The sequence below is a fragment of the Lolium rigidum genome, chromosome 1 (assembly GCF_022539505.1).
Source record: "Lolium rigidum isolate FL_2022 chromosome 1, APGP_CSIRO_Lrig_0.1, whole genome shotgun sequence".
Taxonomy (NCBI): Eukaryota; Viridiplantae; Streptophyta; class Magnoliopsida; order Poales; family Poaceae; genus Lolium; species Lolium rigidum.
The window spans coordinates 326,073,796-326,092,372 of NC_061508.1; the positions used below are offsets into that span (position 1 = coordinate 326,073,796).

Below are 18,577 nucleotides of genomic sequence, written 5' to 3' on the forward strand. Positions count from 1 at the left end.
TCGGATGCTCCTCCACCGATGTGACAGCCCCGGCGATCTGTACCCTATTGGTTTGGCCTCCACCACCACCGGCAGCCCACTCGCCCTCTCCGCCGGCGTCGACCTCTAGCACGCCCGCCTCGGCCATCCTAGCTCCGCCACTCTGCGTCAAATAATGCAAGGCTTCTCCTTTACTTGTAATAAAACGGATGCCCACTCTTGTGAAGCATGTCGTTTAGGCAAACATGTTCGCCTCCCATTTAGTTCCTCCTCCACAGTCGCATCTTTTCGGTTTCAACTTATTCATAGTGATGTTTGGACCTCGCCTGTCCCGAGCAATCCTGGTTATAATTATTATCTAGTGATTCTTGATGATTACTCACATTTTGTATGGACTTTTCCCCTTCGTCGTAAATCCGATGTTGCCACCACCCTCACCGCCTTCTTCGCCTTTGTTTCCACTCAGTTCGGTCGCCCCATCCACGCCTTACAAACCAACAACGGAAAAGAGTTCGACAACATCACCATTCGCTCACTTCTCGCCGCCCATGGCGCCGTCTTCCGCCTCACGTGTCCATACACCTCTCCACAGAACGGTCGTGCCGAACGGATGCTTCGTACCCTCAACGACTGCGTCCGCACCCGTCCGATTCCATGCATACATGCCCCCACGATTCTGGCCGGATGCTCTTGCCACGGCGACTCTCCTCGTCAACATCCGCCCGTGTCGTGTGCGTTGGTCATACACGCCGCATCACCTACTCTACGGTGCGCCGCCCACCTACGATGACCTTCACATATTCGGCTGCCGGTGTTATCCCAACACTGCCGCCACCACCGCGCATAAGCTTGCGCCGCGCTCTCTCCCTTGTCTGTTTCTCGGCTATCCCGCCAACACCAAGGGCTACCGCTTTTATGACCCAGTCTCCCATCGTGTCCTCACCTCCCGGCACGTGTACTTTGACGAGTTAGTTTTTCTGTTTCAGCAGGGACTTTTGGCGACACCTCCGACGACGCCCCCGGCGACCGCTGGCCCTCTTGTGGCCGCACGCCGACGACTGACCGCGGCGGCCCCCTCTGCGTCGGCCCCGCCTTGTCCCTCGGTGTCTCCATCGCCCGCGGCGCCCCCGGCGCCCCCGTCGTCTGCAGCATCGCCCCCGACGCCCCAGTCGCCCGCGACGCCCGAGGCGCCTTCGGTGCCCCCGTCGCCCGCGGTGTCTCCTTCGGCCGCCTCTTCATCGGCCGTCTCGTCGCCCGCCTCGCCGCCCGTTGCTGCGCCCCCTGAGCCCATGCTCACCCGCGCACGTGCGGGCGTGCGGCGGCCGTCGACACGCTACCCCGCTGACCAGTACGTCCGCCACGTCTGCCTTCTGGGCCAGCGGCAATAGTGTCCTGCTGCATGATGGCGGCGTACCTCCCAGCCGCTCGCCCGGCCACCAGGCCGGTTCGACCGGCCCCGCGACCGTCCAGGCCGGCCCAGGACCCGGTCAAACCGGCCATGCCACTGGCCGGCCCGGTCCAAACCGGCCCTCAGACCGGTGCCAACCGGAGTGGTGTCCAGGGACCTCCGTCCCCTCGCCCGGTCGGCCGCCCGGTCAAACCGGCCCACCGGCCGGCCCACCCGGTCACCAGGCCGGTCCAGCTGGCCCGTCGACCGGCCCGGAACCTGCTGATGCGTCCACCTCCTCCCTCTCACCTCCTCCCTCTGACCCGCACTGGCGCGCTGCCATGCAGGAGGAGTACGACGCGCTGCAGCGTAACCAGACCTGGGAACTGGTTCCCCGGCCCCCCCGCGCCAACGTCATCACCGGCAAATGGGTCTTCAAGCACAAGCTTGGCTCTGATGGTACTCTCGAGCGCTACATGGCGCGCTGGGTCGTGCGCGGCTTTCGGCAACGCGCCGGTGTCGACTTCACGGATACGTTCGCCCCGGTTGTCAAACCAGGCACGATCCACACGGTGTTGCACCTTGCCGCCTCTCGCGCGTGGCCGGTGCATCAGATGGACGTCTCCAACGCCTTCCTTCATGGCCACCTGTCGGAGCAGGTGTACTGCCAGCAGCCCATCGGCTTTGTCGACGCCGAGCGCCCTGATGACGTGTGTCTGCTCTCTCGGTCCTTGTATGGACTGAAGCAGGCGCCCCGCGCCTGGTACCAGCGCATCGCTGGCTTCCTGCATCAGCTTGGTTTCCCCTCCACGCGTTCCGATGCGTCGCTGTTCGTCTACCGGACCGGCAACGACATGGCCTACCTGCTGCTCTACATCGACGACATCATCTTGACGGCCTCCACCGCTGGTCTTCTTCGACAGCTCACCGACAGTCTTCGCGCTGAGTTCGCATTGAAGGATCTCGGACCGCTCCACTACTTCCTCAAGATCGAGGTTGTCCGGCGTGCGGACGGGTTCTTCCTTCATCAACGGAAGTATGCTCACGAGCTCCTCGAGCGTGCAGGGATGCTTAACTGCAACCCTACCCCGACTCCTGTCGACACAAAGGCCAAGCTCTCAGCCAGTGATGGGTCGCTGGCCTCCGATGCGCCGTTCTACCGCTCCATCGTCGGTGCCCTCCAGTACTTGACGCTGACACGTCCGGAGCTCTAGTATGTTGTGCATCAGGTGTGCTTACATATGCATGCCCCTCGGGATGCTCATTGGGCCGCGGTGAAGCGGATTCTCTGCTATGTCTGTGGCACCATGGGCTATGGCTTGTCGCTGCATGCTTCGCCCTCGACGTCGACTGACCTCGTTGCCTACTCGGACGCGGACTGGGCGGGCTGCCCGGACACGCGACGCTCCACCAGCGGATACTGCGTCTACCTCGGCTCGTCGCTCGTCTCTTGGTCCTCCAAGAGGCAGCCCACCGTGTCTCGCTCCAGTGCTGAGGCCGAGTACCGCGCCGTGGCTAACGCTGTGGCTGAGTGCACCTGGCTTCGTCAGCTTCTGTCCGAGCTCTCTTGTCCCGTTGACAAGGCTACGGTGGTTTTCTGCGACAACGTGTCGGCTGTTTACCTCTCTGCCAACCCCGTTCATCATCGGCGCACCAAGCACATCGAGTTGGACATCCACTTTGTTCGTGAGCAAGTTGCCCTCGGTCGCGTTCGAGTTCTTCACGTACCGACGTCTCAGCAGTTTGCCGATATCATGACGAAGGGATTGCCATCCACGACTTTTCCTGAGTTTCGCTCCAGTCTATGTGTCGGTGCCGACCCTTCGACTGCGGGGGGGTGTTGAGTAACATGCTGTACTAGGTATAGGTCCCCGTGTTTTGTCAGGGTTGTACCTGTAATTGTACATGTGTCCTCCTATATATACATGAGCCGCCGGCCCTATTGGTGCTGTGCAATCTCCAATACCTTTCTACAGCGAGAACCGCCGTAATGGAGCACGAACTCCACGGAAGAGCAACGGCCGCTCTCTTCGTTGAGAGACCTACATATACGGTTTCCGACGGCCGATGTTTCATCTATTCTCTCCTCACCATCCTCTGTCAACCATGAGCGATCTCTCTTGGCCATCGGACACCGACATCGAGGGGAAGCCGCCTGGATGGCGCCATTGGTGGGATCAAGCTGCATCGTCCAGCAGCGACGATTTCCCCCCGCCGGCCAGCAAGGACGAATGGGATGACGACGAGGAGGAGGACGAAGAGGCTGAGGAGCAGGCCGAGGAAGAGGCCGAGGAAGAGGAGGAGGAGCAGGAGGAGGAGGAGGACGAAGAGGCTGAGGACGCTGACGACCAGGAGGACTCAACTTCCTCCGACAAGGAGGCGACGAGCCGGAAGCGTCGCCGCCACGACGATGAGACGGGGCCATCTAGGAAGAAGTAGTAGTTTAAGTTTGTTTTAAAGTTTTTGTATGTAATTTTTATGTTTATTCGAATTATATATAATTTGTCTATGTTGCACCACTTGAGAGTTCAAAGCTTTCGTTCGACGAGGGTATTGTCGTAGATCGGGAAGACGAGGGTAGTGCTGTAGATCGGGAAGACGAGGGTATTGCCGTAGAAACCCAATCCATTGTCGCCGATAGGTTGGGGCCACCAGACGGTTCCCGCGATTTTCTCTCGTCCGGAGTCCCCGAGCGCTCCCGGGGGGCCGGGGATGGCCTGGACTCTCCGGACGGATGAAAGGCCTAATCCGGACGAAAACGAGGAACCTGGGGCGCGACTGGACCGTTTTCGTCCATCCTGATGACAAAATTAAAGGCGTCCTGGGGGCCTCGTCGAGGAGACGGCTGGAGATGCTCTTACTTTTGTGCTGCAGAAGTGGTGTCGTAGCAAAGGAAACCAACATGGCTGGTGTGCTGCTCCAAGACCCGATGGTCAGGGATGAGGGGTGTGCCATACTCTGCGCAAAACTCCTGCATGTCTTCACTTGGCTCCCGTAGAAACCGTGATTGTGGGTGGTGTTCCCCTTCATGGAGGCGTCCTTCATTTATTCAGTTCGTTCCCATGGCAACGGTGATTGTGGTCGTTGTTTCCCTCCATGGAGGCATCGCCGAAGACTGCCAGTACTAGTCTCGCCCACTCAGATTTGCAGGCATGGGTCAGCGATGGCATTGTTTTTCTGTTGAAAGAAACATGTTTAAGACGTCGTTGTTCCCGTGATCCCGTCCATGGAGGCCTCGCTGAAGACTGCCTGTACTAGTCTCGCCCACTCAGATTTTTTCTTTGAGCGTAAGTCGAGATTAAGGTACGGATCAGCCATCCGCGTTGTTCTTTTGTTGAAAGAATCATTTTGAGACACTTTTTTCTTGTGGAATACATGGGATCTGGTGATGCGTTGCTCCGGTCTTTGTGCTGCTCATGGTCAAGCTTCCGGGGTGCAAATGTACGCAATAGCCGATGGCTCCAGGATGGTGCATTCCTTGAGACAGACTAAATCATGCGACCCACTCACAGACTTCTTAAGGCACTCAGCGTGTATGGTACATCGACAGGGAGAGTTTACATGATGTTATTATTCCTCAGGGGTTACTGCGTTGGTCAAGACGCGGCTTAGTTGTCGGTTCAGGTGAGGTCCTTAATTTCCATTGTGGTTAAGATTGCTAGTCTTTGGCTTAGCGTTTTAGGCTGAAAGGCGTTGTTCAAGCCTCCTTCTATGAAAATGGTAGTATTCTAAAAATAATGTACTTGAGTCTCATGCAAGCAATACTTTACCTATTTTTTCTGCTATGCATACTTGCTGACAAAATATAACATGAGATGCCATACCTATACCTCTGTTGCTTTTCTAATTTTCCACATCAAATATGCTCACATATAATATTGTTCACTTTTACTCGATGAGTACAATTAATGTAATATAAATAGTATTATGCGATGATGTATTCATTTTACTATAAAAACCCCACTAAATGAATAAAAGCAAATGGACTGTAGAATGACATGATCCAGGCGAATGAAAGGAATTGGGTCAAGAGCGCTGCCATGCACACACTAGTAGAAACAAGGGCTTTGGTTTTTTTTGCTCCAAAGAGCTTTTGCACCGGATTTGGCACGAACCGGTGCTAAAGGGGTCATTAGCACCGGTCCGTGCAGTCTGGACGTCCAGGGGGTATTAGCACCGGTTGGCGGTTCGTAACACGAACCGGTGCTAAAGGGTTAGCGTCAGCCGCGAACCCTTTTGCACCGGTTCGGTTCGTATTTTCTGCTCCCCACGCACCTCCACCCCCCCGGATCGCCTTTTTTAACATTGTAAAACAGAAAAGAAAATGATAGAAAATTCAAAAAATAAAAATCTTGTGAGATTCCTGTATGTTACGCAACCTACTATTAGGGAAAATTAACAAATTTGAATTTCAATCTTTTTTGCAAAAAAAGTTTGAAAAATGGTAAAACCGCATTAACTTTTGCATACGACGTCGGAAAAAAACGTATAATATATCAAAATCATCGTGGGAAAAAGTTACATCCAAATTCACCCGGGTTTACCCGCGGGTTAGCCAATTTTTAGATTCTCAAAATTCCAAATTAAAATATGAAAGTAGGAAGATTTTAGTTTTTTTCTAGAAATTTAGGATTTTATATATTTTTTAATTTTTCAAATTTAAAATTAATAATTGCATCCTGCATAAAGATTACTATTAGTTTTAGCAAATTATAAGTTTTTCAAATTTTCAGTTTTAGGTTTGGCAAAAAAATTAGAAAAAGTAAAAATTGAAAATAATTAAAAATAATACAAATAATAAAGTTATTGTTTATTTAATTATTTTCAAGATTATTATTATATCATTACTTTTGTTTATTAAAAGATTGAAATTCGAACAAGAAAGAAATATGAGATCGACCGATATGTTAATAGGATTGATATGATACAACTATAACATACATGGGCGCGAAGCACTTGGATGCGGGATGGAAAGGAACTTGGAAGTTAAGCGTGCTAGTGCTAGAGTAGTGGGAGGATGGGTGACCGAGCGGGAAGTCTGAGCACGAGTAAGTAATTAGACTAGAGATAAGGGTAGTTAGAGACTAAACTTGTGAAATAACTAAAATATTAGAAATTCTGAAAAAAGAGGGAGTGAAAAATAATTCGATTTTTTTTTTGAATTTGGGACATTTTTTTTCCGCGGCGGACCCTTTAGCACCGGTTCGCTCGGGCGCAGCCGCCACGTGCTGCCCCCTTTAGCACCAGTTCGCAACTGAACTGGTGCAAAGGGGGGGGGGGCTTTTGCACCGGATGCTTTGCACCGGTTGGGCATCCGGTGCATATGAGCCTTACCAACCGGTGCAAAAGCACCATTTTCCACTAGTGACATGTAAGTAACACATGAAGTTTAATATTTCAACAATGATAAAAGAAAATTCGAGACCTGAAAACGCTCTGCCCCAAGGTAACTTTGTAGCATGCCAACAATAGAAGCGCCTTTAATATATATGATATCATCAAAAATTCCACCGATTTCGCTGGTATGGTGTATTTCAACCTGGGCACAGGGAAGAGAAAAAAATACAAGTGTGAGAAAAAATCACCAAATAGATGCAGAAAATAATATATGCAAATGAAAGTATTTAGTTAGTATTATATATATTCCATATTCCATAGTAAATTTCCTAAAACTATACATACAAAGGAAATGTATCACCAAAGTACAAATTAAACTTATGATTTTATAAATTACACACTGAGCAACAAAATGAAACACAGCCACGCCCTCGTGCCTTGGTGGGTAACTATATCAGGATATTCACACTCACGATTAACATTTGTCTTTTACTTTGTACGATCAAAAAAATCATAGACTGCATGTTTCAGAGCTCTTACAAAATCCTTCTTTGATACACCTATTTGAAATTGTATCTATGAAAATGCATTTCTTGTGAGTATTTTAAGAGCCCATCGGTTACACCGAAGATGGGTGTTTAAACTCCTGCCACTACATAATAGATACTTTTTCTATATTTTATTTTATCTATAAGGGCATGTACAACACGGGGTGCTTAGCGCCGGCGCTGGGATCTTAATCCCACTCGATGGACAGTTATGCTTGAAAATCCTAGCGTCCAGGCTGCATCGACGCAAAAAGAGGAAGAGGGCTCTTACTTCATTTTCCCATGTACGACGCGAAGCATGCAGCGCTAGCAGCCGGGCAATTTTGCAGCTGCCGTTAGCGTCCAACGTTGGGGAAAACAGACACTTCAATGATCTGATATTTTATTTTTCTCTCTAAGCGCCTGATAAGAGCTCCCGATTGTATATGCCCTAACCCTCCTACTCTTTTGCCCATCCATCAGTCTTGGAAACCCATTTAACTCACGGGCCACACACAACAAGTCCCGTACTTTGGATCGGCGCGATGGCGGCATCCTCGACATCGTTCCTCTGTTGGGAGCTTCGCGTTTGGAGACACAGCTTGGAGGTCCTGGTGCATTCCTCCGGTGTTCGCCGCTGTCCGAGGCTGGCTGCAAGGACACAATGCACGCCATTGCTGGCATCCCCAAGACGATGTCTTCTTTGGGCTGTCCGAGTTCTGCCATCTTCCCCTTTCTTGGCGCGTTGACAAGGAGAGCCCTTTTGGAGTTGTTGCTCTTAGGAGGTGTCTAGCGTCGGTCGAGACGCGGCTTTGTGTGTTTTAGCTTAGGGTAGGATCCTTTGTGTTGTTGTCGTTTTGTCGGTGGTGGATGTCGTTGGACTAGCCGGTGTGGTGTGTGTGCTACTTGTGGTAGCGTGTTCTTGTACTCAAACCTCTGCCTTCTATAAAGATGTGGTACGCCTTTGGCGTACTCTCGAAGAAAATAAGTCCCGTAATTTGTTCCCTCTAGCTCCCATAACTCTCCCGGTGCATGACTTCTATATGACGACATTGTTGGATTGATCCCATTTATGAATTAATGACAACATTAATATTTATTTTTCAAATAAATATTTCATTTGGTTTCAAGCTCAGTGACTATTTCTCCCAAAAAAAATTACATTACATTGGCTGTTTTTGAATATTTCTCAAAATCCGTGGAGCTGTCCGAAGCCAGCCATGAATCAAACAGTGACATCCTAGACATGTGGGATTAAATATTTCAAAACTCGGAAGATCGATTCATTTAAAAAAAATATTTGGCAATATAATTTATGCATAAACAAATTAATGATCACCAAATGAAATACATAACAATTTCAACCACGAGATCATGCCAGTAACTAGCTATGAGATTACCTCGATAGGATGAGACCCAGCTAATGAATCCAATCTAAGAGTAGAAATTGTACTTTCAAGAAACTCCATCCATACATTCCACTGTGGAAAAAAATAGTCTACTGCGTGATAGCTCATCTATGAATAGTGAGTGCAGTTAGCATGGATAGCTTGGTATATAATTATTGAAATTTGAGTCATCGAATTACCCATGTAGCAAACCCCTCATTTAGCCATGCGTGAGTCCACCACTCCATAGTCACAAGATTACCGAACCATTGATGAGCCAATTCATGTGCCACAGTATTTGCAATCTGAAAACAATACATGTTGAGATCAGTAAGCATAGGGTGTCATTAAAACACTACCGGCATCACAAAAAAGTGTAAGAGTCACACATAATTATTATTTCATAAAATTATGTACTTTTCCCATACATAAGTTAAGTATGGTAACAACACATAAGTTTTGAATCCATGAACAATAAACAATGATAATAAATACAGCAAAATAACTTCATGAGTTATGGTATATACTTCATGTTGTTTGGCGGGTGTTGAAGACGACTCATCAAAAAGCAAATCTAGAACTTGGAACGTTATCAATCCATAGTTCTCCATGCCCATATTAGAAAAGTCGGGGATACCAATCATGTCCAACTTAGGGAGTGCATAAGGAGTGCCAAAGTAACTAAGACATTGAGAAGAAACATCAGATTAGTGATTCTATAAATAAGATAACAATTTAACTAATGGCAAGGGTAGTTTATGATCTTACCCATTATAGAGATCCAAAAACTTCACTCCAATATCCAATGCAAACTTCCCTTGTTCAGTCTTACCAACTTCGGTATACACCCGCACTTTGGTGCCTAAATAAACCAATACAATGTAAGTGTGAGAATAATGAATCCAAAGATATTTGAATGGATGATGTGGCTAAAGTAAGAAACTAGAGATGATACCTTGTGATGTTACACCCTCTACAAAGTCAAAAATGCCAACAACCATAGCAACTAAATAAGTTGACATGAGAGGTGACTCCTCAAAATGAACAGTCTTGATAGCACGATCCACAATCTCGCTAGATACAGGCATGTTGGACAATGCTACCAACTCGGATGGAACTTGTAATGTTATCTTGAACTTAGCCTAAAATGTTAGCAAATAGAAGAAATGTTATTTAGGCCATTGGTTCATTTATATGAGAAGAACATTAAGAGATCTCTTGAGGTATGGAGAATTAATTTCTTCATAAAGCTAATGTATGGTGAACTTACAGGTGCACGCACAATCACGCTCATGTAAAAACAAAAGTCTATCATGTATTACATCTACTTCCTACTGGTAATATACTAGACTTGGGTGTAACTACACACAAAACTAGGAAGTATTTAACTTATTAACCCTTCTATAATAATTACCTTAAAAGCTGGCTCGTCCCAGCAGGGAAAGCACCGCCGCGCATCCACTTCCTGAAGTTGCGTCACCGCCATGTTTGCCGTTTTCCCCTTGTACTCGTATTTACTGAAAATAGTAAATAAAAAAATCATGTAACATGAAAGTAAATAGTATTAGTTCTAAAACATATTTCCCAAATGCAAGTGCCTTTTGAAGTTTCAGCATTGGTAGGACTAGTTGTAAACTGAGTATTTATTTTGCCGTCCTACCAAGTTTTGAAAAACTTAAACCAATCATTCATTTTTTGTATCTCCTATTGTATATAGCACCGTGGATTGATATACACAGTTATATTTATTTTGATATGTTGAGATGGGCATGATGTTGTTGGAGAGGCTGGGTGTAATTGGTATCTACACGATATTAATATATGCTCTTTATCGAAAAAAACTAGAGAGTGAACTTCTTGCTTTTTGCGGTGAAATATTTATTGGTTAACAAAAGAGTGAAAAAAAATTACATAGAAGTTACCTTGTTAATTTCTCATGTCGACCGAAAAGAAATTTCACCGAGATAGTATGTAAATGTGTGGACGAATAAATTTTTCCAACCAAGATATGGAACTTCCCATGTGGGACGAAGCGAACTCCCCGAACTCATTCATCATAAATTGAAGACCTTTTTTCCGTGGATCTATTGTGCACCTTTTACGTTCGTTAATTGATCAAGAATTTTTTCCGAGTATATATACATCGTCCAAAGTTTTGGATAAGAAAAGAGCATCAACAAATTTGTGCCATAAAAAAAATCTCAATTGAACATAATTTCAGCAAAATGATGGATCTTCTTGCCGCTGCCAACAGACAAGCACCACTTCCGGGTGTTCACTGTGGACTGGTCAGCGGTCGGCATAGCACTTCAAGTGTTGCAATAATCCCACGCAGTGCTTAGGGTTTCAGGTATTTGTTTCTTCAGTTTCGACAGTATAGCGATGGGGTTCAGACTTAGCCGCTTTCATCGCTTGTTTTGTAACAACCTACACCTAGTCAGGTGGCTGCATGTTCTGATGTTCCCTTGTGGGATGGCATGAGATTCATGGATCGTGGAAGCACACCACGTTCGCTTTGAAACACAGAATAAAAGGAGTGAAAGAACCTTTAAAGTCGCAAGTTGTGTGCGACGTAAAAACACTCTCGCAGTCTCACTCGTTCTCATGCCAAATGAAGCAAGAGCTATATTCAGATCTTCCGATCGTATTCAGATCGATATAAGCGTGGGCACAGACGGACCCATGGCTGCAAGGGCAGTGTATCATTGATATTACCGGCGTTATGTTCCTTCACCAGCAGCACAGAGGTCTCGTTCTGTTGCCGACGCCAGGTTAGGCAATGCCTAACAGTCGCGGTCGTCTTGCAGTATCTTCAGGTTTGGCAACTTATCGACAATGAGCCACCTCTGTACGTGGATAGAGAGTGGAAGCCTTGTGGTGGTGGTAAACTAGCCAGAGCAGTACTGTGGACGCTTTTGGTGGGTCTTGGATCCTTGAGCTACCTTTTGTGGCACGGATGATCATTCTTGTGTATGATAATTCTATACCTTAATATATCAACACGTGGAACTCATGCGAGTCCTAGAAAAAAGGAAAACAAAGAGTAGCATGTGAACCGATAAAATTGGATCGGGTTTTATTTTTTCCATAACCTATGACATGTTTTCACGATGGATTCGAAGCAGATCGGATAATGAATGGTTAAGGATTTGAGACAGGGCATATGAGACCGCGGATTTGGAATAGAAACGGAGCCAAATCGGGTCAGGATCAAAATTAGTTGGATATGTATGCCCATAAGTAGGCCCGCAAACCATACAACCAAAAGTAATTGATAAAACGAGTTAAGCAAAACACTCATATTCGATATAGTGACTATAAACATGAGCTGTTGTTTGATGGAGGTACTTGCCACTCAAAATCAGGTTATTCTGATAAAAATCATTGGATAATCCTAAATAATTTTTGGATACAGATATCTGGGTGTTATTGGTTTCAAGTTCAAATCAGATATTCTTATCCGCCGGATTCCTTCGAAGCGGATACGGATTCTCTAAAGCGGATACAGAAATGAATTCGATGCGAAAATTTTCATATCTGTTTGGAGTAGACACGTGTCATACATAAGTCCAAGGACGCCTTCCATAGGTGGGCGGGCTAAAGCTGCATCAGCGTCCATGAGTGAATAGGAGGTCGGATCTTTGGTGCGCAGGGAAATGTGAGGGTGGGGCATGATAGGCAGGTAGTTGGGTTTTTTTCAGGCGGGTTTTGGTGCTCATTTTTGAATGGGTTTTCTTAGATGTTCTTACTATTGTTTTACATATCATGCTAGTTCTACACGGCTCAGAGTTTCTATACATGTCTTAATATTTTATTGCACGGATGTCTTACTATTTCTTCTGCGTGTCTACCATATTTCTGCCTCATCTGCTGCTTTTATGTTTGGTGTTGTAGCCTTGTAGGATAGATATTCTATTCAATAGGAGAGTTATGTACCAAAATAGAGTCTCAACTCGTATTAATTAGCAGGTGCATTCAAATTACTTTTTAATAAAATTTGCTAAGCATTACGATTTTCTGCATGCATGATTCAAATATTATTGGATATATCAAGAAAGTTGAAGGGAATAAATAACTCATACCTCCTGTAAAATCCCCTCAAATCGTCATTGAGGGTGCCATTGAAATTCATCCTGAGCACACCCTCACCTAGTGGAAGTTCTTTACCAAACCCAAGCACCATAATCTGGTCATCCTTGAAGAACACCACCTCGGTCGGTGCCAAGTCCTGCAATACCGGACACCATGACACCATCAAGATGAGGTTTATAATGTGCTGTGAGGACTGAAGCATCTTTTGAGAGATTATCTTTCCTTTAAAGGTCGATGCAACATTATATACCTTAAAGTGGATGGATGCATGGTCGATGGTGAGATCCACAACATTGATCACCAGGAAACGAGTGGTCTGTAAGATGTCGACGGTGATTGCCACTACACCGGAGAAGGTGTAGGATATGAGGTCTGGGTGGAAACGGAGCTCGTAGTAGCTTGGCTTAGCAAAGCGTGGGAGTCGAAGCTTATGGCGGAACTGGTCAGGTGAGTCCGCTAGAATAGCCGTCTTGGGTATGGAGACGAGCATTGGCACAAAAGTAGATCCTTTGAGATTTTCTCCCTGCATACAGAAAGGGAGAACAGAAATGGAGTGTAGGGTAACCAACGTAAAAATATAACATATATGTAGGCATGGATAAAAACAAGTCGTGCCAGCAACAAATGCCGCACTAGGCAACAGTTAAAATAAAAAGAGCAGTTTAGGTTTGAAAATTAAGTGACCAATTTATTTCTTCTCCTTGCAAGGAATTATACGATTTAGCTAGGTTAATAATTAATAATACTAAAACTTGGATAATTACAATATTTTAAACATATGGTAACCTCAACTAATTCCTACGTTAGGAGAGACCATGTTTGGGAGCATGGTTTAATAAAATATACTGAGTGTCTAAACCAAACATGAATTAGATAAGAATATTCTTACAAATATATATATATATATACATATTATATATATGATGAGAAAATACACGTTGAATTTTATATTTTCCCCAGAACTATTGATGTAGAATTGTTGGCATTTTAGACATGAAGATTCCAATTATACATTTATTAATTATGAGATGATTACCGTATATAGACATGATTATAATATATTTATTTAACTTGGGTAATTAGCACGAAGAGTGGATACCATTTCCAAATTTTCAGTCTATATTCACAAAAATACTAAGAATTGGATTTTAAAGCATTCTATTCCAGTATAAACAACTACGCACACTCTTGTGTGTTAATATATTTTGTTTCAAAAAGATTGTTTAAAACCTTGCTGTTCTATATTTACCCAAATATATAATAGGTTATATATAAATTGTAAAATTCGTAGTACGTTGCAAACTGTGAGATGTGGCACAACACATCATTACTCTGCATCAAACTTATTTTATTTCTTCACACAATTGTGACATGGGAAAAAAAAGTTTATCAGTGATTAGGAAAACTTCCACAGCATCCAACTCGTTGGGGAATTTGTGAAAAGAAACGAACAACTTTTTAGGTAAGAAACACTCAATACTATTTCTGTTGTTTGCATGGTTGTTCCCAAAATTTCCATATTTTCACTAGCGTTTGGTTTTGTAAACAAATAAGCAACTGGCTTGCATAAATAGGAGCTAGAGCATTATTGAGGTGTAGTTCTTGGATAATTTAGGAGACGGACATTTATGTCAGAGTTTCGATGTGTGAGGTTCAAACGGGGAGAAACTGATGGTTTAGAGACTCTGACGAAAATAACCCTATAATCACTGGCTAAATGTTGCTACCCACTAGTTGTGTTTCCTGGTTTTAAAGGCCCATATATTTTAAGTTTTTGACGAAATTACTTCTCGCAACTTGAATTGATACCAATATTTCCCATATCTTTGTTAGTGATAGCCATATGTAGCTGATGGCAGAACTTATAGAAAAAATCAAAAAAATAAGAATTTTGTACACTAAAATTACTATAATTAAGAACTTATCCAAAACATTGATGTAGAACATGCAGGGCAGTGCATGCAAAACATAATTACCACATTAATTTAAATTTTTTTAGGTTCATGATACAAAATTTGCCACCACATAAAAGTAGGGGTTCGATTTGTTTTAAGTTATACATCTCAGATTCAGTGATGTGATACACAAAATTGAGATATTATGTACATTACTATCATAAAAAACACGAAATATAATGGAGAAAACGCTATAAGAAAATATAGAAGATATATGACCCAGCCCAATCACAATCCCCTATCGTGTGCTACCAAGAGTGGTACTAATCTTCTTATCCAAGCAAAAGATATAAGATCTACTCCCCCACCAACCAGAAAAAATATACTCGCCCAGCTTGATAAACTCCTACTTGCAAATTGTAATCTATTAGTATATCCACGCAATGTCTTAAATCTTTTCTTTTTACAACTTCACCATAAGGAAAACCCATATGGTGTGGGTTTTCTATTAAATGCAAAACCAACTGTACAAAGAGTGAGTAGAGAGTGAATTAATCAGGGTGGGAAAAAAAATGAAGGAGACAAACATGAACCTTAATGTCTTAAATATCGAGTCACGATGGATTGTCTCTATCTTTTTAACTAGCATCACCAGATCCTTCTCTCCATGAAAAAGTAGTTTTACGACATCTCAACTCGCACGGGATGAAACAAAGTACGACCTCATGTAAGTAGAAAATGACGTACTTATATGTTTCATATGATTTTCCGTTTATGTTCAATAACATGAGAAAACAATCTGGGATCTATCACAGGGAGTTCAAATCTTGACCTAGACACTGAACTGGAAATTTTGTGGGAGACCAAACCTGTTCAAGGGACACAAACTTCCTCTCTCCATTCCTTGTGGCTGCCGATGCAATGATAAGGAAGAGGAGAAACTTTAGAATCACCCGAGTTGCGTCGCCGGCTCTTTGAGGCATGGATAGATGACAATATAGTATGATCTTATTGGCACACTTAGATGAACGCTCTTTTTTGCTTTATGGTAGCCTCACTAACCAAGGTGGGGAGGGTGGGATGGAATATATATGGAGTGACACAAGTTCTATGGAGATCCTAGAAAGTGTACAGTAAGTCAAATAACACATCAAATGATGATAGTACGGCTTAAAGAAATAATAACGGATGTTGGACCCAAGGCCTTTAATTTACACCCTTTTGTCCCTTTGTTAAGTAGCACCCAAAAGGAACCCCGCACAACGTTTCAAAAAAAACCCACACAGTGGTCCCAACTCAATAAATTCTCTCCATGTACTTCTTTATTGCTTTACTCCTCTTATACCGCTGGACATTACTCCCTTACTTTTTTGTCCACATGTCAGGCTCCACCAAAAGTTTAATGCGCATTAACTCCTAAATTTCATAATTAATAGTATATAATATACTAATTAATGTTAGATATCAGCATTTATTGATTCTTTATTGTTTTGATCGCAAGATTTATGGTGAATGAATTAAGAAATCTTTTGAGATCAGCGTCGCATATGGAAAGAGATTAATAGCGATAGAATCCATAAGCAGAGGCAGCAAGGGAGGCATGCCTTTGAGCAGGGTGAATAGGATACCGTAAATTTAAACAAAATGTTCAATTCCCTTGTGTTGCCAAGTGACAACAAAATATATAGTCATATTTAATCAAAAGGTTCCCGAGATTCACAACTGTGGTAGTTTCTCACTATATTATCGTGGGAGGTAACTGAACCACTCATACAACTTGTCATTCGGGTGCAAAACATTCAAAAAATTGCAAGATGTTTTCATGCCAATAAGAATTTGTATTTTAGGTGCATTTTCATACAAAATCTATGTGAAACTGAGACTTGGTCGAAAAGGCTTGGTCCCTGTTTAGAACGTTTAGCAAAAAACCCCTATGTTTAATTCAATGTGAAAAATCCCATGCGTTGAGGAAATCCCAAATCCTCTCTATTCTAACTTCTAACCAAATCCCAAAAAACAAATTGGTTCATAAACGTGCGCGTCCTGGCAGCGGAAGCCCATTGTCGAAGAGTTGTACAAGAAAGAGTTTGGCGTTGAGATGGACTCGACCAATTCATCATCAGAGATAGCCGTCAATGGCAAGGTCGACGAGGCGGCATGCTCGGAAGACAACGCGGTGAGTTAGGTGGAGCTCGACGTTCATGGACTATGCCAGTAGTTATGTTGAGGAGTTCAGACTAGGGTGCACATGACGCAGAAATTCCTCCACTAATAATCCTCATTCATTGTGTGGACCAGACCCAACTGCAGAAGAGCTATGTCAGCACCAATTGGCATTATGGCTGCAGCAGAATCAGCAACAGAATCAACAACAGAACCATGGAGGAGGACAGAACAATGGGCATCACCATGAACATCATGGATTTGCTAACCCTGCTGTGGAGCCACATATAGCAGTACAGCTGCACAATTTCCAGGCACAGAATGCAGAGGCCCCTCCCTTATTCAATTTCCAGGCAATGCTTGCAGAACAAGGGGTTCAATTTGAGGCTGGACTACCACCACCTGCTAATAATATCACTGACAGTCCACTACAAGCTTGGGCAGATAGTCTGTCTGTTTCCACTGCATCTAGCTCCAATTCTCAAGAACTCATGCTGCCTTGACATTATTTAGTTTCAGCAGGTACACAGTTTCACAGCTACTACTGGCTCCTTTGAGGATCTACATGCAAGGGTCTGGGCCAAGGTCTGTTTGCCCAAATCTGCAATGAAAACCGGATTGGCACCTAATGTCAATCTAGACAATGTACATCACTTGTCCCTTTTTATCCATATGACACCTCCTATGTTGTTGAGATGGCAGGGGAATTCCTGATACTAAAATCTGGCAGAGAATTACCAAAAAGGATTGATATGGGCACTGCTTTGGAGGCCAGCCAGATATATACTGATTATCCTGAACACAGTTCCTCTACTGAAAAATCTTCTTCTTTGATTGAAGTGCAAAGCCCTGCAGTTGATGGGAAAGGAAAAGGAATAGTTCTCATTGTGCCTGAATGTACTTCCCAAGTTCGTAGGAGTACCAGAAGCAATAAGTATGATGGTTTCAATCACAAGAATTTATCTGAAGCAAGAACTGTCAAGTCCAAAGTTAAACCAAGGAAAATACCTACTGTCAAGCAGAAAGTCAGCAAGAATAAGAAACTAGTTATCCATTGGTGTCAATCTCTGTGGTGTTCCACCTAAAGAGATCTCTGAAGAGCAGCTTCTCGCCCTGCCAGTGGAGAAGGACAAGACTGAAGAAACCACTGCTATGCAGTCTGAAGACACTGCCTAGTGCAGTTTTCCCTTAGTGCTCCTTTTTGGTAATAATTAATGCAGTACCTGAAAAAATGGTTTGCATTGTGTTGGAATATTCGTGGACTTAATGCTAAGCCTAAGCAACTGGCCCTTTTGAATGCTATTAAGTTAAGTGGTTGCTCTGTTATTTTTGTGCAAGAAACCAAAAAACATGAGTTTAATCTGGCTTTTATCAACTCTTGTTGCCCATCTTCATTTGATGAGTTTGTTTATGTTCCATCTAATGGATCTTATGGAGGTTTAATTGTCATATAGAATAGCTCATTTTTTCTGGCATGGTTATGCATTGTGAACCCTTTGCTCTCTCAGTCCATTCTACTTCCACCCAATCTGCACAGTCCTGAACTTTAGTCAATTTATATGGGCCCTTCACTGGAGAGAGTAGAGATAATTTTGTCCAATGGTTATATGATCTTAATATACCAGATGATGAGTATTGGATACTCATGGGTGATTTTTATTTCATTAGATCCCCAAGTAACAGAAACAAACCAGGAGGCAATGTTAATGACATGCTTATTTTCAATGATATTATAAGGGCACAAAACCTCACTGAAATTTCTATCAAGGGGAGAAAATATACCTGGAGTAATATGCAAAGTGATCCACT

At 44.0% G+C, this 18,577-nt stretch overlaps 1 protein-coding gene across 1 annotated transcript in view; it reads right to left on the reverse strand.

The window, feature by feature from the left end:
• Positions 1–16,666, reverse strand: part of LOC124662854 (aminopeptidase M1-C-like) — a 34,100-nt gene extending 17,434 nt beyond the window's left edge. Inside the window, exons 1-10 of the mRNA XM_047200643.1 lie at positions 16,640–16,666; positions 12,961–13,233; positions 12,701–12,846; positions 10,033–10,135; positions 9,574–9,760; positions 9,387–9,480; positions 9,146–9,299; positions 8,819–8,923; positions 8,631–8,747; positions 6,792–6,905 (exon numbers count right to left, since the gene is read on the reverse strand). Coding sequence (XP_047056599.1) covers positions 6,792–6,905; positions 8,631–8,747; positions 8,819–8,923; positions 9,146–9,299; positions 9,387–9,480; positions 9,574–9,760; positions 10,033–10,135; positions 12,701–12,846; positions 12,961–13,233; positions 16,640–16,666 — 1,320 coding nt within the window. The remainder of the gene's footprint in view (positions 1–6,791; positions 6,906–8,630; positions 8,748–8,818; positions 8,924–9,145; positions 9,300–9,386; positions 9,481–9,573; positions 9,761–10,032; positions 10,136–12,700; positions 12,847–12,960; positions 13,234–16,639) is intronic.
• Between the last annotated feature and the right edge of the window lie 1,911 nt (positions 16,667–18,577).